This window comes from Mycena indigotica (assembly GCF_014461135.1).
Source record: "Mycena indigotica strain 171206Taipei chromosome Unknown Mind.scaff0017, whole genome shotgun sequence".
Lineage (NCBI taxonomy): Eukaryota > Fungi > Basidiomycota > Agaricomycetes > Agaricales > Mycenaceae > Mycena > Mycena indigotica.
The window spans coordinates 305,277-332,759 of NW_023503016.1; the positions used below are offsets into that span (position 1 = coordinate 305,277).

General features: G+C 51.7%; 5 protein-coding genes across 5 annotated transcripts; 1 reads left to right on the top strand and 4 right to left on the bottom strand.

The window, feature by feature from the left end:
* Positions 1–1,064: 1,064 nt before the first annotated feature.
* MIND_01381000 (uncharacterized protein) lies at positions 1,065–4,527 on the top strand (the record flags this gene model as incomplete). Its single annotated transcript, XM_037370228.1, has 13 exons — positions 1,065–1,199; positions 1,249–1,467; positions 1,516–1,701; positions 1,754–1,950; positions 2,006–2,213; positions 2,264–2,424; positions 2,474–2,741; positions 2,792–2,995; positions 3,042–3,362; positions 3,420–3,750; positions 4,104–4,262; positions 4,312–4,404; positions 4,454–4,527. The coding sequence occupies 13 exons, from the start codon at positions 1,065–1,067 to the stop codon at positions 4,525–4,527; spliced, it is 2,556 nt and encodes an 851-aa protein (XP_037213229.1).
* A 438-nt stretch (positions 4,528–4,965) lies between these two features.
* MIND_01381100 (uncharacterized protein) lies at positions 4,966–5,350 on the bottom strand (the record flags this gene model as incomplete). Its single annotated transcript, XM_037370229.1, has 3 exons — positions 4,966–5,033; positions 5,081–5,146; positions 5,203–5,350. The coding sequence occupies 3 exons, from the start codon at positions 5,348–5,350 to the stop codon at positions 4,966–4,968; spliced, it is 282 nt and encodes a 93-aa protein (XP_037213230.1).
* Positions 5,351–7,945: 2,595 nt separating this feature from the next.
* Positions 7,946–9,525, bottom strand: MIND_01381200 (uncharacterized protein; the record flags this gene model as incomplete). Its single annotated transcript, XM_037370230.1, has 8 exons — positions 7,946–8,020; positions 8,068–8,442; positions 8,488–8,670; positions 8,715–8,870; positions 8,923–9,129; positions 9,178–9,278; positions 9,331–9,416; positions 9,464–9,525. The coding sequence occupies 8 exons, from the start codon at positions 9,523–9,525 to the stop codon at positions 7,946–7,948; spliced, it is 1,245 nt and encodes a 414-aa protein (XP_037213231.1).
* Positions 9,526–10,334: 809 nt separating this feature from the next.
* Positions 10,335–10,733, bottom strand: MIND_01381300 (UCR-hinge domain-containing protein; the record flags this gene model as incomplete). Its single annotated transcript, XM_037370231.1, has 3 exons — positions 10,335–10,374; positions 10,425–10,555; positions 10,605–10,733. The coding sequence occupies 3 exons, from the start codon at positions 10,731–10,733 to the stop codon at positions 10,335–10,337; spliced, it is 300 nt and encodes a 99-aa protein (XP_037213232.1).
* A 3,527-nt stretch (positions 10,734–14,260) lies between these two features.
* Positions 14,261–17,942, bottom strand: MIND_01381400 (Calcium-transporting ATPase 1; the record flags this gene model as incomplete). The annotated part of the gene is made up of 7 exons (XM_037370232.1): positions 14,261–14,566; positions 14,613–14,968; positions 15,016–15,153; positions 15,205–15,919; positions 15,971–16,923; positions 16,968–17,220; positions 17,271–17,942. The coding sequence occupies 7 exons, from the start codon at positions 17,940–17,942 to the stop codon at positions 14,261–14,263; spliced, it is 3,393 nt and encodes a 1,130-aa protein (XP_037213233.1).
* Positions 17,943–27,483: the final 9,541 nt, after the last annotated feature.

Below are 27,483 nucleotides of genomic sequence, written 5' to 3' on the forward strand. Positions count from 1 at the left end.
CCTTTTATGAAAAGGCAAACATACGATCCGTGAGCTTTCGTGGTGATATTGGACAGTCCATACAAAGTCAGGGTCGGAGCAGAGAGCAATTTTGTAGTCTTCGGCACTAGCAGCCAGCAGGTTGCATCTAGAATCGAGCTCTGAGTTAAATTGAGAAATGAGACGAAAAAGCTGGAGTGAGATTGACTAAAAACACACCGTGGTTCGCTCGGGGATGGCTAGCGAGCATCCTCAGTCGACAGTCATGGGATAGCCCCGGAGTGGTATGGTTTTGCTGGTCCGTAGATGGTCGACACGGTCAAAGAAGAGACGATGATTGACACACGTGATTTGAATCATCCACCGATTCCAACTCAACTACTCCGATGTTGACAGCGAAGGACTGCCCAGTAGATCCCGCCAACCACCTTTGTCGAATCTGCCAGCTCTGTCAACAGTCCGTGAGGTTCCAGGGTCTGGGCAGCCACCTGAAAGGGTGCAACAAGCGAGTTGAAGAACAACGGAAAACGGCTGCCTTTCTACGAGCTCTCCGAGCGGAACGTATGTCTCCATGGGCAAAGTTCAAATACCATGAAGATTGAATAGCTCTTTGGCTTCTCCAGCACAAGTCAGCGCTCCCAGAGGTCAGTTTCAAGCTTTTTCAAATCTAAATTGTTCGCTCATATGATTCAGAAATTCCAAGTCTGAATCCCCAAGCCGATCCTCATGGAACGGAACAATATCCTCCGGACGACTCAGGTACAGATAATAATTCGACTCTCACAGTCTCACTTACTCTCTAGAACTTGCGCAAGTTGCGGACGAACCTCTACCTATTATCAACGATGGCGATACTCTGCCCAACGATGGCAATACTCTACCCGAAGCACCACAGCCCGAAAAAGACGATATCAAACACGAATTTCATCCACACAGCGGCTTGCCGACCCAATACATCGCTCTCAATACATACATCCAGCTGGAGGCATTGGGGGCAACAAAGCCGACCACCACCAGTCTCTGAACCGTGGTTACCATTCGATACACGACTGAATTACGAGTTTGCCAACTTCGCGAACACAAACATGCTTGACAAGAAGGCAGTCAATGCTTTGATATCGCTCATCAATCGTGTTGCTGCGAGCCCAGCCCAATTCACGGTCAAGAACTACGACGACCTGAATAAGAGATGGGAGCAGGCATCTCAACTCTGTACAAGTGTGAGTTGGTCGTGTTGGCGATGCTGCTGTCGCTCACAACTTCCCTTAGTTCAAGGAGTATACAGTCGAAGTGGAATACAAAGGGCAACCAAGAACATTTGAGATGCACGCTCGTCCTTTGTGGGACTGGAGCCTCGACTTGGTGCAAGATCCTCAGTTGGCTCCATACTTCTTCTGGGATGCAGAGCGACGATTTCGATTCGACGGGACATCATGGGTTCCGTTTTACACCGAGCCATGGACTGGATCAGCCTTTTGGGATGCACAGGTAAAGCTTACGCCTATCGTTCTCTACTTCATTTACGAAATGTGACAGTCTGCTTTAGACTTCAACCCCGACTACAAAATACTACCGTTCATCCTTTACGCCGACAAGGCCAAGCTTTCCACCTTCGGTACCCAGAAAGGATACCCGATCATCGCGCGACTTGCAAATGTTACTGTTGGTATCCGCAATGGCACTGGCTGGGGAGGAGGACAAATCGTAGGATGGCTTCCGATTGTAGGTCGTGTTCTCTGTTTTCTTCCGAACTGATAGCTTAATCATCAACCAGGTCGATGAAGATGCAAACGAGTCGGGGAAACCAGGTTTCACAAATTTCAAGAATGCGGTATGGCACGAGGCGTTCTATAAACTACTCGAGGACATGGCGAAGCACTCCAACATTGGAGTCTGGGTTCGATGTGGGGACGGCAAGATGCGCAAACTATTTCCTATGATCCTGATACTTGCGGCTGACTACGAGGAAGCGTAAGTCGTGCCTATATTGTCTATATTAGCATCAATGCTCATTTACCACTCTTAGTGCTGTTATGGCTTTGATTCGGGGTGTTCGAGCCCTGTATCCTTGCCCTATCTGTTTGGTCAAGGCAGAAGACCTCTCTCGGCTTGATTTAGCGGCTCCATTGCGATCAACAGAAGACTCTGAAGCGGTCTATCATAAGGCTGCTTCTTGCAAGACTGTCGAGCAGCGGGAGGACGAATTGAAAGCTGTCGGTCTTCGTAATGTTGAGGTAGTGTCTGCTATCCTTTCCGTTCTGTCCTCTCTTGAGCTCAATTGCAGAATGTTTTCTGGAAAGTTGGACTGTCCGACCCTTATCACGCACTCTCTTTCGACCGGCTTCATTCACATCATAGTGGTCTGTGGGGCGACCATCTCTTTGGCCAACTCAAACAACATCTGATACTCCTGGGGCCCAGGAAGACTGCTGTTCTTGACCAACAGTACGGACTATAATAACAATGACTGTTGATTTCTCACCCAAGCCTGTAGATTTGACGCACTTCCTCGATGGCGAAACCTCAATCACTTCAGTGCTGTGTCAAATATATCTTTCAACGACGGAAACAAACACCGGGACATTTCGAAGGGTATTATCTTTGCGGTGCACAACATTCTCACCGATAACCTGGGTTTGCTCCTTCTTCGATGCATCCGGAGTTACCTTGTCGTTGATACGTACCTTGACTTTGGTGTTCAGACTGCCAACACGGTAGAGGAGGGTAGGAAAGAGCTCCAGCGGTTTGGCCAGTTAATCAATGTCGGTTTTTTTTTCTCTCTCTGCGACTAATGTTCCTTATGCACTACCAGGAATATTCTGACAAGTGCAAAAATATCGAGAAGCTGGCGAAGAATTGGAACTTCCCGAAAAATCATCTTCAAAAACATGCATTTGACGACATTCTGCGAAAAGGTGCTACGAAGAATTTCGGAACCAAGATCGATGAATCGATGCATGGTCCCGTTCGCGACGCATATCATAACTTGACGAATGGCAAGGATGTAGCGCCACAGGTATGGTTTTGCTTTAAATTGCCGTTATACTGATATATTCAACGAGATTCTTCGTTTTGTCCACCGGAGCACTGTTGCAACGTATATCCGCGAACAAATTGAAGACCTAGATGCATTGAATGCACCTCCGAAGAAGGACAACGCCAATGAGGACTCGGAGCCAGACGATTCTGAGTTGATTGGAAACAGTGTTCTGGGTGGAAAGCGGGTGAAGATCTCGTTCTCAATGGTGGAGGAGGAGCACAAAACTGACGTTGGTTTCTCACAATTTCGGACCAAGTTCACCTCGTTCTTGAATAACTTTCTCCGGGCATTTGGCCACGCAGCTATGGACGAACAACCTCTCAGTTTCTTCCCAGCGGACCAGGTCAGTAATTTTCTTCCAAATCATGCCAACACATATTAATCAGGTTTATCGTGTTAGATTTCCCCCTATGGCTTCGTTAAAGTCCATTTCAAGTCTTTGGATGACTGGATGGACACAACGGACTATCTGAGATGCTCCCCAAACTTCCACGGTTGGCCTCGCTATGACGCTGTCTTCGTTCAAACGACAACTGGTGTAGTGATCATGCGGTTGGTTTATGTTTTTGCTTTTGAAGCGAAACAAAAGACTTTCCCATTCGCATTGGTTCAACCGCTCGATGCAAAGGTTGTCAATCCACCGGCGAAGGACAAACTTCTTGGACTCCACCGCATTCGGGCAAAACCTCGCCGATCGACCGAGTTCATTTCGGTGCATTCAATCATCCGTGGTGCTTTACTCGCACCTGCTTTCGATCGAGGAAAGGAGAAAAATATTGAAGAGTATATGATCATGGATGTGACGGACCCAGACATGTTTTTAAGAGCTAAAGAGGTGTAATTTGTAGGTTGTACGGTCAATCCAGAACGAGCATTCTGTGCTGTGACACAAATGTCACAAAATGCCATCAATTTCGTGATTGTCATGAAATTAGCACTCGAAAGGAACTCGTTGACCAACAAAAGCACATAGTGGGATAAGATTAAGCTATAATATGTATGGATGAGTAAATAAGGACTTATAAGATAAGGGGAGTATCTTGTAAGGCAATATAAGTCGAATTTAAGGCTCTTGCCTTATAAGGCACCAACTTTTTTTCCGACGCAGCCGACAACACCGGAAAAGACCCCGTCCGCGTCGCTGCTGGACTCAAGGGAACACTTGCGCGCGGTGATGTCTCTGACGAGGCGAAGAACAACGCGCAAGAGCGTCTGAAAGACATGGGCTACGAGGAGTACATTGGTGTGTATTTTGTTGTTTGTCTTCCACTACTTGCTTATCCTGTTTGTAGCCCACCCCGAGAGCTCGTCTGACGTCCGCGAGAAGACCGAGGAGGAGAAACACGAGAACCATGTGCAGGGCGGTTACAAGGCGACCTTGAAGAGTACGTCGTTCGAGTGTGTCGCTCCTTCTTCTACTGACCCTGGCGACAGACCCTAATGTGTCGGAGGAGGCCAAGGAGAATGCCCGCCAGCATCTTGGGTCGAGCGAAGACAAAGAAGTTTAGTTGATTTCAATCCAAATGTACCATTATTGTGTATCTAAAGCAAATCTTTTATTGTACTGTAAGCCCTCGGTCGTAAGGTTAGGGTTAGCCAAACAAGCCAACAAAAAGAAAGGGCCCGCCTAGCCGAGTGGCCGTGGCAGGACTGGAAAATATTGAGACGGTGCATGAACCTAAGCCCATACAAACCGCGGGTGCTCTCTGAATGGACAGGGTCGCCGTGCGATGGAGAGTTCCCGTGGCCCACAGCTCCAGGTAGCTGAAGGGAACTGTGCCATCAAGGTAAGTATGAAGAGTAGCGTTGGCGGAGACGCGTACAAGTAGGCGACCAGCCGCGCACGGACCCTACATATCACGTGAAATTTTGACATTACTGGAGCGCTGCAAAATTCAATAGTAGTACAGAATGATACAGTTTCAAGTTGTTGCTAGTCTCAGTGTTTAGTTCAATTCGCTCTCCTCCAGATGCTGACGGGCATTCTCCTTGGCCTCCTCCGACACTTTAGGATCTGACGCGAATCAATGCGTGCATAAATAGCAGGTTTACTCTACGCACTCGACAACGCGGCTTTGTAGCCAGCTTGGACGCGGGTTTGATGCAATTCCTCGTCATGTTGGTATGCTACAAGGTCGGAGGCACGTCAGAGTTGCGCTATTGTCGAACAGACAAATGCTCACCAGCGACATCTTCAGTATATCCCATTTCCATCAGTCGCTCCTGCGCGTTCACCTTTGCCTCGTCAGAGACGTTGTCGCGAGCGAGGGTGCTCTTCAAGCCAGCAGCAACTCGGGCGGGGTTCTTCGAAGTATTGTCGGTACCAGTCATGATGCAAGAAAGAAGAGTGCTGAGTGAAGTGGGTGGTTGTTTGTTCGAGGGTTGATGCTGACGATGGCTACTGCAACGCTTTTATACCCAGCACAGAGCCAGAGTAATGACTTCATCGATGAGCTAGTGTTGTGTCATTGGAGCCTCCGAGTTCTTTCAAAGTTCAAGTTCTTTGACTGCCGTTCCCCGCTTAAAGACGTGTTTATGTATTTGTGGAGCCAGAAAAGCGGATTACGGTTGTCTACGAGCTTAAAGAGGAGGCCTATGATTCCTGCTAGCATGCGTGGAGTGGTTTGGAGAGACGGCGGGGAAGGGGATCTCCAAAATATGAGGGCGTTGATGTTTGTGGGCGCCACTTGTCCGCAGGATAGACGAGATGACGTCAGCTTCTAGACAGAGGTCTTAGTTGATGGAGCGAAACGACAAGGCTAGACTCCACTTCGGCGTCGTGTTGGAACTTCCAATGAAGGAGGAGTCGTTGAATCTTTGTCCGATTGCTTACACGTTTCTCTATTGCAATTCCTGGTCCTGAGAAGGCGAGGCGGATGGATACTCGTGATGTTCATTTTGAGGAGCACCAATCACTTGGATACAAATGCGGGGTCATTGGGGGAAGGAGTTGGGAAGGAGGCAGAGTCTGTTGATCGCACGTGATCCCGGCCTTTCATCCTGAACCGCGATTGCTTTGTGCCATGCCCTTCGATGGGCTAGAATCTCGTCAATCACCCCTACAACAGCTGAATCTATGCGCGACACCGTTTACTACAATCCAACTTGACTCTCGATTTACTGTCCGCCAGCCTCAGTGACTTTGCAGCCGCAGTCTTTGCTCAAAGCAGTCTTTGCTCAATGCTCTACTAGTAAGCTCTTCCCGAGCGGCGCGTCTAGTAACGTCCTTATCCACCATATGTAGCATACCTTTAACAAAAGGAAAGCAATCGCCTTATGACCCAGCTGCGAGTACTTAATCTGTCGGATGGCACAGTCTGCCTTATCCTCACCCACACACACTGCCAGTGGACAAGCAGCATGTTCTGGCCATTCAGACTCCGTTATGCCCGGCCGAGCGACCCACCGTGGTACCTAAACTCCTTCAGCCCGACTGCCATGATTCCCGGTCTTCTCACCTGTTGCGACATGGATCAGGACCTGGATATATGGCTCCGCATGCTCCAGATCGTCGAACTCCCCGGCCACCTAGAGAACCTGGACCGATGTTTTGTCACAAGAATCGACCAAGTCGCAATGAACAGCCTGGGCACGGAAGAGAACAAAGGGGTTCACGAAGCCATCGCGCTGGAGTTCCATTACCGAGGCCCCACCCTTGCGAGCCACGAAATGCCTCGGATAGATGATTCCAGGGCGGTGTTGATTCACCTATTCCCAAAGCCTGTGGATCCAGAAGCAGAGTATGTTGTCATATAACCAATCGCTTCAAATAACGCTGTTGTAGGACAAGGCGATATTATTCCAACGGAAAGTTGAGGGACGAAGACCATGTTTCAATCCGCGACAGCTACGCCAAACTGCGGAAATTCATTTCTATGCGCCACCTCTCCTGCCCACTCACAGCATTTGGCTGGGATCACATCACAGTGCTCGATTGTGCTATTCTCAGCGTTGCTATTCAGGAATACCGATCCGCCTATCTCGATTCCAGCCACATGTGTGCTTGGTCTGCAACAATGTTCTTCCTCGCCATCGAGCGAATATCCCAGAAACGAAGCGTCGGCCTTGGTTTCGCGCGGGGAGAAGCAGTCGAAGCAGTCGGCAAGCAGGGTCTATTTAACAAACTTCGGCGGCTCCGAATCGACACTAACGGTGCGCGACTGCTCAGGAAGCGATAGCTTGAGCGTTGAGAAGATGCGTGATAGCATTCGTCGGACAATGCAAGATGCTGAGGAGCCTAAACTTGAAGAACACATCGATGATCACCGCATTAGTCTACTCGAAAGCGGCCTCGGCAACCCATGGCAGAAGGACGCTCCTATCATCAACACCATAGTGGAGAGTTTCGAAATCTGGAGAGACAAAGTTCGGGCACAAATTCGCAAGAACCTCAAGATTCAGAGGCACAAGGCGATACCGGAGTTAGCAGAGGCAGAGCGCAAGCTAGCAGCGCTACAGGAGGCACGACAAGAGGCGGAGCGCAAACTTGCCGAGGACCAAGAGCACTGGCAACGACAAGAGGAAAGACGAGAAGCACAGCGCGAACTTGCAGAGGAACGGCGGGCACGACAAGAGGCAGAACGCAGGCTAGCAGAGGAACGACAAGGAAACCAGGCTATCTTGTGCAAGATAGCTGAGCTGAAAAGCCAACACATGGAACTGGAAGAGCAAGTTGAACATTTCGCGCGCGCCGTCTCCCTACATTCATCCCCTCCCACTACCGCGTTGTCTCCCCCAGTCTTTTCTTCACTCACAGATCAGTTTAAGCTTCTTTAATCCTCTACTGTAGGATGTCTCCCACATTATGCTTTCCTTTACCTCCTTGTCCTGTGTAGTGTCCCTAATCAGAATTTGAGTTGGCTGTGTTTGTTCAAGGTGAACAAGATCCACCGAAGCTTCGTTGTCCCTTAGTACACCAACGATAATTTACGAGTACTCCTTCTGAACAAACTTGGCAATCGTTTGCAGCTGGATGTTCGATGTCCCCTCATATATCGCGCCCTGTCCCAATCTAAGCCGACGGAAAACCGAGTAAAGCAACCACTCACAATTTTCGAGTCCCGCCAATACTTCTCAATCCCCGTTTCCCGCGTGAAGCCGACCCCGCCCGCCCACTCAATCGCCTGTCCGCTCACCCGTTGCGCAACAACACTGCTCCAGTACTTGGCCATCGCCGCCTCCTTGGTGAAGCTCTTGCCCTCCTCCTTGCGCCGCGCCGCGTTATATGTCAGCAAACGCGCGCTTTCCAGCTCTACAGCAGCCTGAGCAATCTGGAATGCCATGCCCTGGAAAGTGCCAATGGCCTGTCCGAACTGTTTCCGCTCGTAGGTATATGGAACCGCCTTGTCGAAGGCGCCCTGAGCAAGGCCGAGCATCTGGGCAGCAATACCGATACGCCCTTCGTTGAGAATTTCGATGGCAATCTGACAAAAATATGAGGCCAAGACAGACGTGAAAGGTTGACCCACTTTGTACCCCTTGCCTTCGCCACCAATAACGTTCTCAGCGGGTATTTTGAGGTCGTCAAAGTTGAGTGTGCAAGTGGAAGACGCGCGGATGCCGAGTTTCTGCTCCTTCTTGGCGATTTGGATGCCCATGTCCTTGGTTGCGACGAAACAGGTGATCCCCTTGTATCCTTTACTCGGGTCAATCTGAGTTTGGTGAGCTATGCGGCGGGAGATTGAAGCAAGCTCACATTGGCAAATATGAGGAATATTTCAGCCTCGTAAGAATTCGTTATCCACATTTTGGAGCCGTTTATTATCCACGAGTCGCCGTCTTTCTTGGCACGTGTCTGGAGAGCAAACGCGTCTGACCCGGAGGCTGGTTCAGAGAGGCAGAACGAGCCGAGCTGCAATAACCGAGTTAGATGCATGACCAAAGACCCCAAGGTAACGCGCTACCTTGGATTCAGCGAGCTGCGGTAGCCATTTGTCTTGCTGCTCTTTTGTCGCGTATTTCCTGAATATCGTGTTGACCAGCGTGTTGTGGACGTCGCAGAGGACAGAGACAGAAGGGTCCACTTTGGCAAGCTCTTCGATAGCGATAATGGCAGAAGTGAACGAAGACTCTGCCCCGCTATGTTCCGCACTCGTTTCGATGCCCATTAACTATGACTTGTCAAGCGCGGGTTATAGAGAGATGAATAGCTAGCTCACGCCTTGGTCGAAGAGTCCCTGGATGATAGCGGGGTCCATCATCTCGTTCTCATCCATCTCCCGGACCTTTGGCTGGACAACTTCAGTCGCAAAGCGTTTGACTGAAATTCATTCAGTTTGTTTGTTATGGGCAGAGTTGGCGGTATAGCTGACCAGTTTCCCGGAGCATAACTTCCTCCTCCGTAAACGTGTCGAGTGAAGGGATGCTGGAACATACCCGCCTCGAAGAAGTGAATGTCCTGGGATGTTATTAGGCATTGTAAAGGAGCCAATCTCGGCAGCAGACCTCGCGGGTGCGATGGATTTTGGACGAGCGAGTCGAACAACGCGTGCAGCAGACCCGAGCATGGCCGTGGTTGGAGAGGAAGAGGAGATCGGAACCCGGAGCTCATTCACGTGCTTGTCGGAATTTCTGACCTTATCTACGTCGTTGACAATTTCTCCTTCCCAACGCAACCGTGGTCTGCATTCAAGGTCGGCGTAATGACCAAAGGGGGGAGCGCATTGAAGTACGATTATTGCTATGCGAGAACAACTCGGTTTGGCTACTGATGAGAAACTCATTACCTCAGTAATACCTCAAGCCTTCCCTTTTTTCCAGTCTGGCTTGAAGCTCGGACCTCGTCTCCCCGGCCACCGGTCGCTCCCCCTTTCAGACTCACAAGCGTTGCCTTTGACCCGTGAACACAAATCCTTGCGTTCTCGATGCTTGAGCAAATGTGTTTCCCAACCAAAACAGGTCAAACAACGGGAAATCCAGTGAACGTGGCGCATCGTATCATTATTGCTGGACGCGAAGGCAGAGGAAAGCCCGGGATTGGTAACAATGACCTTTGAATCGCCACGAGTCCTCCAAAAGTTGTGAATACTAGCGTATCAACCACCCAGCGGGAGAAAAGCAAGCAATGAATTAGAGTGTGAGGACATTGATAGTGTCTACGGTCCAGTCTAAGCTGAACGCGACAATTGTCAGAAACAACAACGCCGCAACACCATGAGAACGCACTATATCCACTCTTACTTGAGCTTCGAGAAGACTTTTGGTGCAGCACAGGCTTCGGAACAATGCATGAGACTGGGCAGAGGACATAAGAGCAGGCAGTGGTATCAAGAAATCGGCGTACTGGACTGTCGTCAGATGAGAAGGGTAATCACTGTCAGCAGGGCATTGAAGAAACAGAATTGCGCGACATACACCTAGACGAGGGTCAGGAATTAGGTAGACAAGCAATTAGCCGCAAACGTACATTTCTTCAACACAGTCCTCGCCCTTGTGGCCCTTGCCCTCCATGACTTTCTCCTGGCACTTCTCAAAGTGGTGCTTCATGGGCGCGCATGAGGCGCTATTCATGCATTCCTCGCGGATGGCTGGGTGGGCCTGTCCCGGTTGTTAGCTAGAGGTAAATAGGTTGACACGAAACACGCACATCTTCAGGCTCCTCTGGCTCAGGCTCTTCAGCGGCAGCCTCGTCTGTGGGAGCGTCCTCCGCGGGCTTCTCCTCAGCCTCGCTGTGTACAGTAGGGAAGAAAGATGAGATGAAGTCGCCAATCGACATTTTTGAGGGAGTTGAGGTATGTGACACGAGTGTGACACCAAATTGACCCGAAGCATCAAAAAGGACGACTTTTATGGAGAAATGACCTTTGTGTCCAATTTGTGTCACTATTTTGCGCAAATGTGGGTTTTTCGAGCCCCATTTTGGGACACATCAAGACACATCTTGCTCACATCCTGTCAACATGGGCTTCCTCCACCACAAGCATCCAGTTCCGAGTCACTCCTTGCAAAATCGAGCACACCAATCTTAACTAAGGAAGCACTAAATGCTGTGGGATACAGTCTTTGCTCATTCGGCCAGAACGTCACAATATCCCACTTTCACACTCCAGTCCCTCTTCTGTCCGCCCTCCGTGATCTTGAGGAAAAGCAATGCCTCTGCCACTGGAGTTTTTTTGTCGTCCCCCGCACTAATCCGCCAGCTGGACAGCATGGCCGGATCGATTCCTCTTCCACCAGCAACCACTAGTGTCTCTCCCCGTTCAGTACCCACCGCCGCCTCAAAATTGCCCGCGCGGAGACGATAGAGAGGCTTGCCGCTGTTGTAGCCCTCTTGGTCATCATCATCATAGTCATAATACCCCCCCCCTCACCCGCGTTGACATCGTCTTCGTCATCGCTTATGGGGTCCGGTGGTGCTGGGGCGAGATGTTTTGCGTTTTCGAGCCTGAACTGGCCCACATGTGGATATTTCAAGACGGAGGTGGCTGCCACGTGGAACACAGCAGAAGCTCGCCGGAGATTTTCGAGGTCAAGAGGAGGCAACTCTTCTGCGAGACGCTGTAGCACGTCCAGTGGGATTTTATTGAGGAAATGGCCCTCGTCCAGCGCAGGTCCAATGACCGGCAGCTTCGAAATGACTTCAAAGTGGACCAAACGCGCGATGGCTGCAATTCCAGGGGTTGACGGGGATTTCGTGTAGAGATGTGGGAGGAAGGGCAATGCTGAGGTCGCCCTTACTGCACCAGTCTGCAAAACTTGGACGATAACGCAGTGGAAAAACGAAAAGAGGACGCCATAGACAGCCTCTTTGTTGACAGCCCCCGAGGTTTTTTGATAGTCGGAAATGGCGACAATGAACTCAACAGTGTGTTTCTTGCGGTTTTTTTCGTCGTCAAGATGTGTTGCGAATTTCATGCAAACTCTGGGAGCGAGCGGAATCAACTCCGGTCGGGTTGCGGGGCCTAGGACGACTTTCCCGGTGCGTTTTCCCTCGAGCCCAAACAACATTCGGCTGAACCCCACACGCAGAATCTGTTCGCCCCATAGCTTCATGTATGGTGAGATGTCGGCTGGGTCTGACACCATTTCGAGCCGCGTAAAGTGGTATCCAAACTGGAGAGGCTGCATGTTACCACCGACCATATACTCGTAGAGAGTGATGCGCGCGAATTCGTAGTCTGGAATCGCAAGTGGGATCCCAAGCAGCTCGTTAATGGTCAAGCCGTCGACAACGTTGTAGCTCGAAATAGCCTCGTCGGGGATCACGGGTGCCACTGCTTTCCAGTGATATATGTTTCGTTGAGGTGTGGTGCGGGCATAACCACGGTGACCATACGAGTTGAAGCTAATGGATTTGCAGAAGACGCGCAGGGAGGCTGGCCGGGGTCTCAGTGTAAACAATGGCTGGTTGTCGACTGCATTGTGTCAAAAGAAGGCCTCGAGGCGACGGCAACAACGACTCACCAAGAAAAACTTGGTGGTCCAAGTCGATCTCATAAATCCACTCATTGAAGAGATCATTCTTCGGTGGAGACTTGTCCATATAAAACCGAAGAGGGTCGTCCCGCTCTTGCTCTGACTCAGGTCTATCGAGGAGAGCTTGAAACTTGGCGCGGCGTGCGGCCAGCCATGCGATGTATTCCTCCTCTGGGCACGAACCGTCCGGTATCTGGGCGAGGTGGTATACACCAACCACTGATATGATTTGTCAGTTCCGAGCAGATCGTCGAGTAGCCAGCCACACCACTTACCGCTGGGGTAGCTGTCGTTGTTGCTGTAGTAGATAAAATACCATCCTTTGTACCGATAGATGCTGTTCAACACATCAGATGACTATTTTCATGAGTTCGAAGATCAACCAACGTGTATCCGCGGGTCCCCATACTAGTAGTAGAAGGTGGAAAGAGGGGGGAAAGAGGCAACAGGAGGTGAAACAAATGTGACCACTCAGACTATTGTAGGTGATTTATGGAGTAGTTTTTGGCGAAAAGTCTGAACAATGAGCTATTGGGACTGAATTGTGGATCAAAAACGCGTGTTTGAAAGGACCAATCACCATCACGTGGCCGTGCTTTTCTGTCAACAACCACGATTTCTGGAGTCTTTTAATCTCGAAGGTGCAATAAGCCCCTGTCATGCAATGCACAGTCGTCGTCCAAGCTTTTGTGGATCCACGCCCGCCAAGGTTAGTCAAACTCTTCCGCGATTTTTCTGTGTCTTAGGGACAGGTAGCTCCAGGAACTTCCGTCACTGCACCAACTCCCTAACCAACTCCTAAAGAGCAAATAAAAGCAGATGGCGCCCCAAGCACTTTCTCCAACTGCACGATGCTAAGAGCCGCGCTTTTGCTCACTGTCGTCTCCCTATTGGCTGGCATAACGCTGGGTTTCGATGAACTCCAGCTTGCGGAGCGGGCCCCCAGCTCAACAACGCTCTCAAATGGTACCTCAGGTGTCATCCTGTACGGTAAAGTGGGCGACATGACCTGGGGGGCATCAGGTGTGTTATAAACATATTCGCTTCTTTTTTTCCTAATGCATAACTCTCAGGCATCCTCACCGCGACCTGCCCACCCGGCGCCCCAATTTTCGCCAGCTGCTACAGCATGTACCTGACCTCCAACGCCTCCGCCATGCTCGACTCCAAGAACCCCGACTCCCCGCGCCAGCGCAACGAATGGCGCTTCCCCACACTCAGTGTCGGGTCCTCGTTTTCGTACTCGTGGAAGCAATATCTGGCCCCAACAGGGACCTCGACCAAGTTCTTCCACCTCATGCAGGTGTTCGGTGTGCCAGAAGGCAACCCGGTCGTCGCTCTAGACGTCCTCAATAAAGGGCTGAAGATTGTCGACAATGCGTGTGGGTCAACGTGCCCGACAACGACAGTGGCGAGCTATGTTGGCATTTATACGACCCATTACATCTCGTATGTGCTCCTTGTTTCTCTCCCACTCCAGGCTCATCATCTGCAGCGGAAGGACAGGCCCGTCCGGAACATTAAACTACACTGTTGTCGGACCTACGGGTGCTAAAATCATCTCTTACTCCCGAACGGGCAGTTTATGCACTGGTGACGCTTAGTAAGTCATCTCCTCGAAAGCGACTTCTCCTCATTTCCTCTCAGCATCAAGTTTGGCACCTACAGAGCATCATTTGACGGAATGACTGCAGTCAAGTCTGTCTTTCCTCACTCCAACTTGCCAAAACTAATAACCTCAACAGCTCGACGGTCGGCGAGTGGAGGACATACTAAAGTACTAACCATCCATCCCAATAAGTAACTATACATAGAAAGCGATTATTATTATACGACCCCCTCCACACTCTCTGCCCAAACTAGATCAAGATTCAGCTGTCTCTCATACCTCCTCCTCCCTTCATGCAACACAAAGCTCGTCCCCGCCAACGTCAGTATGATGCCCAGGTCACCCGAGTCGAGCGCTGCAGTCTGGAATATGGCCTGCATAAAAGGCACATAGACCAACGCGAGCTGGGTCACCGCCGATATTGACACCGTCGTGACGAGCATTTTGTTCTGCAGCAGCCCACAAGCAATACCTCGGTTCTGAATCGCCGAAACGAGGTCGAGGAAAACGAAGCACGTGAAAGTCTACTCCAGTCTTCAGCACATTATCGAAATGGAGAAAGAAACTGACCATAGTCTGCTCTCGTCTTGACATTTTGTCGTCCTGCAGCGCATAGATATATACGAACAAAACTCCAATGACAATGATGGACGCGGAAAACAGCACACGGTATAACAACCGTCTGGTAATGATAGGCGCATCCTTTTTCCGTGGAGGCCGCCGCATTACTGCAGGATCAACAGGGTCTACACCCAGACTCTGGCTGGGTGGGCCGTCCATGAGGATGTTGATGAACAAAATTTGCATCGCATTCAAAGGATTGTTCAATCCAAGGAATGTACTGAGTGTGATGAGCGACAACGCAGCGGCAGCGGTACTGAGTTGAAACGACAAAAAGTTTTGGATGTTGTGGAAGATCGATTTGCCTGAGACGGGTCGGCCCTAATGAGTAGAACAGAGAGATGCCACATACCTTCCTCCACCGCAGGAAGGATCGTGCTGAAGTTATCATCAACGAGAATAACATCTGCGGCCTCTTTGGCCACATCCGTCCCGCTTTTGCCCATTGAGACACCAATATCAGCCATTTTCAGCGCCGGAGCATCATTGACTATTCGATAAATGTTAGATTCACCCCCGAAACTAAAAGCTGGAAACTGACCTCCATCACCTGTCATAGCCACAACTGCCCCTCTTGACTGGAAAGCCTCCACGATCGCCATCTTATGTCTCGGCGTCGTCCTCGCAAACACGCTAACAGTCCCCACCCGCTCCTTCAGTTGCGCCTTATTCATCTGGTCAATCATCTTGCCCGTCAAACAGAAAGTGCCCGGCGCTGCGCTATGTCCACCAACTTTCAGCCCCAACTCGCGCGCAATCGACAAAGCCGTCTCTTCCGCATCACCAGTGATCATAACAACCTGGACCCCACCTGCCTGCAGCAAGCCAATAGCATCCGCGACTCCTTTACGAGGTGGGTCGAGCATTGCCTGGAAGCCTGCAAAGACGAGGTTCCATCCATCTCGAGAGTTTTCCGGGTTGGGACTTTGACTACGGCTCCCCGCAGGCGTTGAAGTTCCGGTTGTTGCACCAGCCGAGCCAATACCAAAGGCCATAGCAACGACGCGTAACCCGCGACTAGCAACGGCCTGTGCTTTTCCAAGAATAACTCCTCTGGTGCTTGCGTCAAGAGCCGGCGTGCTCTCGTCGTTGACATAATAGAACTTGCAGCGCTCGAGCACCGACTCGATCGAGCCCTTCATGTAGTACATTTCTCGTCCATTCACACCCAGCGTCATTGAATCGGTGTGAATTCCACTGACAGCCATAAACTTTTGTTCTGAATTGAAGGGTCGTTCCGAGAGTCGTTTGAAAGTCTGAAATTCCATTATGAGCGCAGCTAGGCGAGAAAGATAAGAGATGCGCACCGTTCTGCGATCAGCAAGTCCAAGATTATATGACACGTTTATGAAGGCCACATCGGTTGATTGGCCAACAACGATCCCTTCTTCGTTTCTTGCAGCATTGTTGCACAAAACACCGATATCAAAGGTCTTTAAGAGCGCGGGTGATAGACTTGGTGGTGGTGGATCGAGTTGCACAAGCTCATCGACCGTGTATGCTTCCATGACTGTTTGCTCGTTCTTGGTGAGGGTCCCTGTTTTGTCCGAGCAAATCACCGAAACACTACCAAGCGATTCGACTGAGTGAAGTTTCTTTACGATGGCTTTACGTTTAGCCATCCGCAAGACACCAAGCGCGAGTGTTACAGTCGTAACGATGGGTAGTCCTTCTGGAATAGCAGCAACAGCAAGCGAGACGCCAATGGTGAACATGTCGAGCCATGACCGATGTGAGATGACGCCAATGAGACAGATAACACCGATGATTCCAAAAGAAAGAATCGAAAGGTTTTTTGCGAGTTCGTCCATGCTGAGCTGGAGCGGAGTCCGTTTCTCCTCGACATCTTGCATCATTGAGAAGATGACCCCAAACTCCGTGTCTGTCCCAGTGGCGATAACGATTCCGCTCCCTCGTCCACTTCTGACCAGGGTTCCCATGTATGCGATGCATGACCGCTCCGCCAAAGACACCGGATCCCGGTGTGGTCCTTCGTACGAGCAAGTTTCTACACCTTTCCGTCTGGCTTCCGTTTCACCCGTTAGACTACTTTCGTCGATTTCCAAGTCGAAGGCAGTGGCGATTCGAATATCGGCGGGTATGCGGTCTCCCGTTGAGAACGTTACGACATCTCCTGGCACAAGTTCGTTGGCCAGAATATGAATTGTTTGGTTTTCGCGTAAGACATGACAGTGGTGGGGAACGAGCTTGTTGAGGGCCTCTAAACTCTTCTCCGAACGTTGCTCTTGGACAAAACCGACTAGACGGGATGAGATCCGTAATGTGTGATTAGTTACCACGTACCTGTTAAGACGATGAGAACGGCTACAGCAATGCTAACCGCATCGTCAACATTGCCCATCAGTGCGCTGACCGTTGCACTTGCGCAAAGAAGTAGAATGAGTGGGGATTCGTATATGGTTTTGGCGAATTTGACGAGCACATGCTCTGGGGTCGAGACAGAGAATTCGTTGTACCCATGAGTTGCAAGTAGATTGGGGATGTCGGAGCGTAAGAGACCAGAGTCTAGAGAGGTCCTGAAGTGTGCAATTGCTTCCTATAACAATCTCACAAATTAGCTGGCTAAAAAAGCGCATGCAAACGTACGTCAACAGAAGAATGCGCAAAGCGAGCCGACATGGTGTCTTTTGGTTCGATCTTTGGGTGCGGCGAGTTTCTTCCCTCCTCTATATCCATTTCCGCTGGTCGTCCAGTAACGACGTTCACCGCTCTAGTCCACAAATTAGATGCTTCCGTGTTAACTGCGGAGGCGAAGTTGGTGGGGGAGAGGGGAAGATCAGCATTATGTCGTCTAAGTGTTGTGCTGTAGGCGAAGTGTGGTTCGGCGTCTGGCGTTGGTCTAAGGCGCGAGCCAGCACCATCTGACGAAAGTTGGGGGAAGTACGTGGAAGCTGGTGGCGATGCGGAACGCGTTTGGTCGTGCATAGCAAACGCGTTGCGGGTGAAGGAAGATGTAGAAGAGCTGGGAACAGGGCCCGTGGTCTGGCGCTTGCGCTCGTATCCCATGCCAGATGAAGAACGAGACAGCGGAGGCATGGCGTGACAATTGGTGACACAGTCTATTCTTGACCATGAAGTTACAGAATAAACAAAATACAACTTAGTGCTACAATCTGCTGCTTTACTGGATCTTGACGTGGTTTGTCGCATCCTTCTCCGCCTCCTCGCCAAACATTTCAATGTCCCACTTCGGAACATAGCGGTAGGGAATGTTATATCGGACTGGTTTGTCCTTGCCCAATGCGTTGATTTTCTCATAGTCTTCGGCTCCAAGCTCGACTTGTTTGAAGTTATCGATAATGCGACTTGACTGGACACTCTTGGGAATGATGGTGTAGCCACGATAGGCACCCCAAGCCAGGAGGACCTGTGCCGGCGACGCACCCAACTTCTCGGCGACTTCGATAACGACAGGGTTCTCTGTAAGCATCTTTGCACCAATCGCTAAAAACAAATCGGTGAACAAAGAGCAGACGAAAGTCCAGGAGAACTCACAGTTGTTGCCGAGAGAGCTATATCCAGTAATATGGATATTCTTCTCCTTGCAATACGCAACGAGATCGTCTTGGGGCAGAAGGGGGTGGGCCTCAATTTGGTTCACGATGGGCACAACACCAGTGGCCTTGATAATACCCTCGAGATGTTCGATCGTGAAGTTACTGACGCCGACATTCTTCACTTTGCTTTTCGGCAACGCAAGCATGGCCTTCCATGTGTCAACCAAAGAAGTCTCAAGGTCGAGATGGACTTCGCCAGACTTGGTGGGATGGGGAGGGAATAATCCATTTCCAGGCGCGAAAGACACAGGCCAGTGAATCACTGTTGCCTCTTCAGATAGGTGATGTAGAGCAGGAAACATACGCACAATAAAGATCCAAGTAGTCAATTCCAAGTTGCTTCAGGGTTTCGTCGAGCTCTTTCTCCACCTCTGCAGGCTGATGCGAAGAGTTCCAGCATTTGCTCGTGATCCAGAGCTCCTCGCGCGTCACCACACTGGGAATGACCTTTTTCAGCGCAACACCAACTTCATCCTGATTCTCGTAGATCATCGCTAAGTCAAGATGACGGTAGCCATTGCGAACAGCGACCTCTACCTACATCGATGAGAGAGATCAGTTTTTGGAGGATGAGCCGGCACACAAACCACCCACCGCATTTTCAACTTCCTTGGGCTTGGACTGCCACGTCCCGAGACCCAACTGCGGGACAACGGCACCGCTGGAAAGAGTAACAGTTTTTCCGAGGGACATAGTGAGGGTAGAAAGCCACGTCGAGCTTCGATTGCGTTTCTTATAACCTCGGCGGCAAAGCCGCACCGGCCGGCTCGTCGGTCCGGGGGCCTATGATCCGAAATTTTCGACGAAAAATTGAATTGGAAGAAGTCGTTCCAAGCATTCAGATAATCCGCCCACTCTATATAATTTTCTCCTGTGAAACATCTTTACCGGACCACTTCAATTTCTTGTTTGAGCTCAACGACAAGTCAATGTGCACTCAACAGGGAAAGAGGTAACTGAGTATCCCTTATTCAGTTCCAGCTTCATTGGAGTTATATAATCACATACCCACTGGAGTGTAGTAAGTACTAGTAGTCTACTTATATGTATATTTACTGAGCAGTGCGAAAGCCAGAGCAACTTGGAGGGTAAAGAAAATTATCAGAACTCGGGAGGCTTACGGTACTAAGATTGCCCTATGTTAGATGTAGTGAGTATCTGCGCGAGACATTAGACTTATTGGGCAAGGTCCTTGTGGCAACGGTCGGCCTCTGTAGCATGTAAATTCACCTCCTCTTTCTGTTGGAACAACAAAAGTTCTAACTGTTTAACTCTGTGCTCAGCCTCTTCTACCTAGTCGTCTGCTTGCTCCCATGCCTGCTATTGCTCTACTATAAGTGGCTGGATAATTCCCCTGTCTCTTGCATCTTTGATGGCCTTACAACCAGCTAAGTAGATGCCATGAAAGCAACCTAGTTTGTGGGAGACATCCCTCTCTGGGACAGGCTTCAGGCTGCTGTTTATGTTATGGCAGCAGGAGATACTTATGCTTGATAACAAGGAAAAGCATTGTCATAAACCATATGCACATGTGGTCCAAATATGCAAGTTTCTCCAAATATTCACAAATAACTAGGGAGAGAGACACCAGAACTGCAGATAAACATTGCAGCTTTGCTTCACTACCTAATGATCCTAGTTATTGGTGAATATTTGGAGAAATTGGCATATTTGGACCATATGTGCATATGGTTTTTGACAATGTTTTCCCTTGCCATCGAGCATATCTCCTGCTGCCATAACATAAGCAGCAGCCTCAAGCCTGTCCCAGAGAGGGATGTCTCCCATAAACTAGGTCACTTTCATGGCATCTAGCTGGTTGCAAGGCCATCAACAAAGATGCAAGAGACAAGAGAATTATCCAGCTCTTGTAGCAGAGCAACAGCGGGCACGGGAGCAAGCAGACCACCATGCAGAAGAGGCTGAGCACAGAGTTGCGCAGTTAGAGCTTTTGTTGTTCCAACAGAAAGAGGAAGTGAATCCTCCGTTGCTTCAAGTCTGAGTCCTCGATGATCAGTAGGCGATGGAGACTTGCTGAGGAACTGTGGGAGAGAAAGACAAGAAGAAGACTCACCATTACATTCGGCCAGATAATGACCTGCGGCGCGACCAAATGGGGGGACAAAGGTGCAGCAAGGTTGTACTGCATCCTTGTGTCTGAATCTGCCCACCTCATCTGGAAGCTACAGTGTGAGTGGGTAATCCAAGAGAGGGATGAAGCCACTGACGAGGAGATACTGAACAGGTGGAGGAAAGCTCTCCAAAACCACATCGACATCGACTGTGCGTTGACCAACACGAGGAGGTATGGGAAACGTGCCATTAAGGCATCACTAGTTGGCAGAACGTGGTCCAAGTTATTGGAGGAGGAGGATGTCCTCCCAGACGACTGGATGTCGAAGGGAGGCGGGGTTTTAGTGGGTAGCAGCAGGAGGGAACGATGACGGCGGTAAGACGGCTGTGGAAGGTTGCTTGATCACAGTTGATCACCCGTGATCAACCAACCTTACGCGCTACTACCACAAACGTGCCACAAAAAAAAAAAAAAAAAAATGATCAGTAGGCGAGTTTAAGGCGACGGTGAAGCAAAGCTGCGCATTTATATGCAGTTCTGGCGTCCCTGGGATCGGGGAGATTGGGGTCATGAATCATGATAGAAGAATTCTATGGCAATGGCCTCATGACCCGACTCCCAGCGAGGCACCTCTTCCAGTTGGGAAACCTGGTCGATTGTGAGTCACTCGTCACAAAACATCATGTTGAAGGCCAAAAATCTGTTTGAGTGGGTCGAGTCCCGGTCGACCCAACTTTTAGTCGAACAGTCAACTAGGTCATCAATGTCAGGGGAACCCCCCGCTTCGGCCTCCTTCGGACCCTCCGAACGCATCCGAGGCGCATCCGACCGGCGCCCCCTCGGACGCTCCGACCCACCCCGACCATCGTCCACGGCCTCCTTCGCCCGCACAATCACCGATCCGTCAAGACCCTCCCAACGATCACCTTGGGACAGAGCCTGCGACGCCGCTCAGGCCTTCTGCGCTCTATGTCGGCAGTTACGGACGACCAGTATATAGTTGGCGCCCTAGCAGGCGGACCCTTAGAGTTTCTTCTCTTTGGATCCTCCCCTGCTAGGTCGGTCCCTCCGTGTATTTCCCGTAGTCTTATTCACGCTTTGGATCCTCCCCTGCTAGGCTTTCGTCGGAGTCTCCAGGGTTGCCCTTACAGCAGAAGAAACTCTCTACAGGATTAACCGGTCAAGATTGCCAGGTTTGGTGCTGACTCAGGCTCGGAGTACGAGTCCGCACCCCCCCTCGTCACCGCCCCTGCCACTTGACCCCTCCTCCTCTGCTCTTGTCGTCTTTACGCCCGCTATGTCTACCGGAGCTGCTCCCGGACGCTGACGCGCGCATGGACGCACTTGAGGCAAAACTAGACAACCTCACCAATATCCTCACCCACCTTGCTTCCCAGGCTTCCGCTGCCGCACCACCTCCGGCAGCTCCCGAACCGCCTTCGGCATCTCCGAATGCCCCCGACGCGGATGTGTTATTTGGTGACATTACTGTCGCCTCAAAACTGGTCTTACGACCAAACCCCCCGTTTGCATTTAACGGAGATCGCAAACGCGGCCGCGCCTTCCTATACGCGGTCAAAACCTACGCTCGGCTTGCCCCGGAGGCCTTCGTAGTTAACGGAGAGCCGAGCGAAGAAAAGGCCGTCCGCTACGCCATGTCCTATATGGCGGAGGGACCTGCTCAGCAATGGGCAGAGCGTCATGGGAGCAAAAACCCCTTCCCCTTCCCTCGGTGGAGCCAGTTCCTCTCCGAGTTTCGCCTTCGGTTCGTCGAGGAGAACGAACAGGACCCTCGCTCGCTAAGTTGGAAAGCGCGGGTTATCACATGGGAATGCGGGATGTCTACGGATATACCGACAACTTCGAGGACTTGATGGACCTCGCTGGCTTCGAAGACGCGTTGGTTAAGGTAACCAAGTACCGCCACGGACTTGACCCCTTGATCAACAACGGCATCACCTCTTCGAACGACCCCCCAGACCTCCGTGACTATCTGGGCTGGCGCACTCGGGCTTTCCGACAATATGAAGCCCTGGTGTGAGCGAAGCTCATTAAGGGAACGGCTACCCCGCGGACCGCTTCGGGAGCTCCGCGCGGCGCCTTCCCCATCACTCGTTCAGCAACTCCGTTCCCCATCCGCCCGGTGGCCCCGCCTGTGCCACCCGCGGCCCGCGCCCCCATCCCGGTACCTCCGGCTCCCGTCCCTATGGAGCTAGATCGTACTAGGGCTCGGGGTGCCCCTCGTCGAGCCTGCTTCAGATGCGGCGACCCCAACCATTTGGCTCGGGACTGTCCGCTCCCCGCCCGCGTCCGCCATGTGGACATCCTCGACGAGGTAATCCAGCAACTTGGCGATGAGATGCTGGGAGAGCTGCTTGCGCGGTTGTCCGATACTGCGGCCTTAGCGGAGGCGCATTCGGAGGCTCCGGCAGAGGATTTTGTCCCCCCGACGAGTGACTGGTGTGCCCTCGTTCGCGTCCATAAATCGTTTCACTTGTTTGTATGATGAATCAACTCCCTTGCCCTACAACGAGCCCGAAACGAAAGACGCACCCTCTGCCCCCTCCGAAGCCCCGTTCGGATTCGCCGACTTGCCTGGGAGAAAAAGCTACCTGGCAGTTATACCACCTCTGCCGCTCCTGGCGTTAACTCGCTGCACCTCCCCCTTGAACTTGAGTCCACTGCGAACGCGCTCAAGCTCTCCCTCTCGGGTCTGGTCGACTGCGGAGCTACTTCGGACTTTATCGACACAGAATATGTCAACCGGAATAATGTGCCAGTCCGAAATCTCTCAGTACCCATCCCGGTCTACAACGTCGACGGCACCCCCAATGATGCTGGGTCTATTTGCCAAATCGCGGACCTCGTTCTACGGTACAACGGACACTCGAACGCGTTCAGCTGGCTGTAACCCACCTTGGGAAACAGGACCTGATACTCGGATACTCCTGGCTCAAAAAGCATAACCCCGAGATCAACTGGGAAACAAAGGAGGTGAAAATGAGTCGTTGCCCCCGCAGCTGCTCTACCTGCCGTGACGAAGAGCGGACCGACAGCGCCGAGGTTCGGCGGCTCCGACTCCTTAAATCACGACTACTTGCGGGCGCCTTCCCCACTGTTTGCGCTATTGATATCGCTGGCCCAGATGATGCTGACGACGAGCTCGGAGCTGCTCCGGACCCTCCGGAGCCCTCACCAGATCTCGATGGCGACGAGCATCTTGAAGACGGCGACCGCATCTTCTACACCTCCTTTCGCCCAGTTGAGGAGATCCGCGCTGGCAGTACAGTGTCCCAACGCCTTGTAGAGGCCTTGGCCCGTACTCGGCCCCCCGCCTTCGGAGATCCCGGACTGGGCCAAGGAGTTCCAAGACGTCTTTGACAAGGAGTCCTTTGACACGTTACCAGAACGAAGGGCTTGGGACCACGCTATCGAACTCGTCCCCGACGCCGAAGCCCGCTAACTGCAAGGTGTATCCGATCTCTCCCCTCGAACAGCGAACTTGACGAGTTCATCGAGGAAGGACTTGCCACAGGCCGTATTCGCCCTTCGAAATCTCCGATGGCCTCCCCCGTCTTCTTCGTTAAGAAAAAGGACGGAGGGCTTCGGTTTGTCCAGGACTACCGCGCCCTCAACGCAATGACGATTAAGAACCAGTACCCCCTTCCGTTGATTAACGACCTTATCAACAGGCTCAAGGGCGCTCATTACTTCACCAAACTCGACGTTCGCTGGGGTTTTAATAACGTCCGGATTAAAGAAGGAGACGAGTGGAAGGCGGCCTTTCGGACTAACCGAGGGTTGTTCGAACCTTTGGTGATGTATTTCGGCCTGACAAACTCCCCGCGACGTTCCAAACGATGATGAATGACATTTTCCAGGATCTCATTCTTTCAGGCGACATTATGATCTACCTCGACGACATCCTTATCGCACATTCGGACCTCCGCAAGCACCGCGAGATCGTCCGGGAGGTCCTTCGGCGGCTCGAATGCACAAGTTGTACCTTCGCAAGGAAAAGTGCGACTTCGAGAAATCATCAATCGAGTACTTGGGGGTCATTATCTCGCACAACCATGTCGAAATGGACCCCGTTAAGGTCGCCGGAGTCTCCGCATGGCCTCCGCCCGAAAACAAGAAGGACGTTCAGCAGTTCCTGGGGTTTGCTAATTTCTACCGCAGGTTCATTCGGGATTTCTCGGCCCTAGCGCAACCTCTCTTTGCGCTCACCAAGAAAGACCAGAAATGGACCTGGGGAGACGCCGAAGCCGCCGCCTTTCAAGCCATCAAGGACGCGGTCGTATCAGAACCTGTCTTAGCAATCCCGGACGACTCTCGGCCTTTCCGACTTGAAGCAGACAGCACCCTCTATAGCTCATTCTACACAAAAGATGTGGGCAAGTACCCAAGGAGCCAATGCAAAAGATGTTGAGTATAATGCAAAAGATGTTGAACCTGGTATAATTGTTGAATTTCTCATTGCATTTGAAGTATATGACTAAGCCAATTACATAAGAAGTAATAGGAATCACCTTTTCTTCAGGGCGAATATGCGGTATGTAATATTATAGTCCTAATAACACAAAAACAAGGAAATCAATCATCACTTACATAACATTGATCTAGCTGTACACAGTGATCAAACTCACTGATGGCCATCAGAAAGAGTTCCACATTAGTCAACTTAGCTAGATGCCATCAATCCCATCACTGATACCACTCTACAGGGCTTAGAATTAAAGAAATATCATTAAAGAAAATACTTGTTGGGCCATTGCCCTCATCTTTTGCATTACCCCTCTGGGCACTGGCCCACATCTTTTGCATAGATACAGCTATATGAGCTGCAGACAGCTCAGATTATGCGACGGGGGCGGTTCTTTCACAACAATCCGCCCCGGACAGGAAGTGGCACCCTGTAGCGTTCTATTCCAAAAGCTTAAATGATGTCCAGCGCAACTACGAGATTCACGACAAGGAGATGCTCGCGATCATCCGCGCACTCGAGGAGTATCGGCATTTCCTCGAGGGCGCCGCGCATCCGGTTGAGATCTGGACTGACCATAAGAACTTGGAATACTTCCGAAAGGCGCAACACCTTAATCGTCGGCAAGCCCGATGGTCGTTGTACCTTTCCAGGTTTGACTTTACGCTGCACCACGTCCCAGGTCGCCAGATGGGCCGTCCCGATGCTCTCTCCCCCCGGCCTGACCACGGTGTCTCCGACGACAACTCGGATGTCACCCTCTTACGCCCCGAACTGTTCCACGTTTCGCGCTTGAGGCCGTCACTGTCTCTGGGCCTGGCTCCGAACTTGTCCGCGACATCAAGGAAGCGCTATCCGGTGAGCCTGACCTAGAGGAACCCGTCGCACTTGTGGCTCGGCAACTCTTGAAGGTCCGAGGTCAAGCTCGGGGCCCCCGCTCATCGCGTTCGGACGAGTGGGCCGTCTCAGGCGACCTCCTGTACTTCCGCGGCAAGGTCGTAGTCCCCAAAGACAAAGACCTGAGGAGGCGCATTATAGAGCTCTGCCACGACACGCGTGTCGCCGGACATGCCGGGCGGTTCAAGACCCTGGAGTTGGTTTCGCGCAACTACTCGTGGCCACAGATGTCCCGCCATATCGGACGCTACGTCACGACCTGCGACTTATGCTGTCGTACGAAGGCCCTCCGAAGGCTTCCGCACGGGGAGCTACATCCAACCGAAGTCCCCCCCGAGCGCTGGCACACCGTCACTGTGGACTTCATCGTCGAGCTCCCGGAGGCCCATGGGTATGACGCGGTTATGGTAGTGGTTGACCCCTCGGGAAACGCGCTCACTTCACCGAATGCCATACGACAATAGACGCGGTCGGAGCTGCCCGCTTGTACTATCGGAACGTCTGGAGACACCACGGAACCCCGAGAAGTACATTTCGGACCGCGGTTCGCAGTTCATCGCTGACTTTACGCGAACTCTGGCGCTTAATTGGCGTCAAGCCGGCTACCTCTACGGCTTACCACCCGCAGACCGACGGACAAACCGAACGCGTTAACCAGGAGCTTGAGCAGTACATCCGAATCTTCACCAACTACCAACAAGACGACTGGGACGAGCTTATCCCTGCCGCTGAGTTCGCCTATAACAACCACGTTCACTCCTCCACTCAACAGGTACCCTTTATGACGGACACTGGCCGGCTCCCCCGAATGGGTTTCGAGCCGGGCACCCGCTCAGAGTTGGAGTCAGTGAACGAGTTTCGCGATCGGATAGCGAATGGCGTCTCCGAGGCGAAGGCCGCGCTCGCCAAAGCCAAAGACGAGTATAAACGGTACTACGATCGGAGACGATCGGACGCTCTCGAATATTCAAGTTGGTGATAAGGTTTGGTTAGATGCCTCTGACATCAGAACAACTCGGCCCTCCGAGAAGTTCTCCCACAAGCGCCTCGGACCGTTAAAGGTGCTCGCAGAGGTTAGCAAAGGTGCCTACAAGCTCGACCTCCCCCCGCGTTACTCCAAGCTCCACCGAGTCTTCCCCGTTGTTAAACTCGAGCTTGCTCAGGACGACCCCTTCAATGGACAACCCGGCTACGACGAACCGCCCCCCGAACTAGAGGACGGAGTCCCTGAATGGGAAGTCGAGGAAATCTTGGATGCCAGGATAAGGTATAAGCGTCTTAACTACTTCGTCAGGTGGAAAGGCTACGATGCTTCGCACGACTCGTGGGTTCGGTTCGACCGTGTCTTCGCGCCAGACAAAATTGCGGACTTCTATCGGAGGTACCCAGGTAAACCACGGCACATCGCCTCAGCGACCTTCAACTCCTTGCCCTTCCGAACTATGCGTCGGGATGCCGCATTCAAAGGGGGGGTGATGTCAGGGGAACCCCCCGCTCGGCCTCCTTCGGACCCTCCGAACGCATCCGAGGCGCATCCGACCGGCGCCCCTCGGACGCTCCGACCCACCCCGACCATCGTCCACGGCCTCCTTCGCCCGCACAATCACCGATCCGTCAAGACCCTCCCAACGATCACCTTGGGACAGAGCCTGCGACGCCGCTCAGGCCTTCTGCGCTCTACGTCGGCAGTTACGGACGACCAGTATATAGTTGGCGCCCTAGCAGGCGGACCCTTAGAGTTTCTTCTCTTTGGATCCTCCCCTGCTAGGTCGGTCCCTCCGTGTA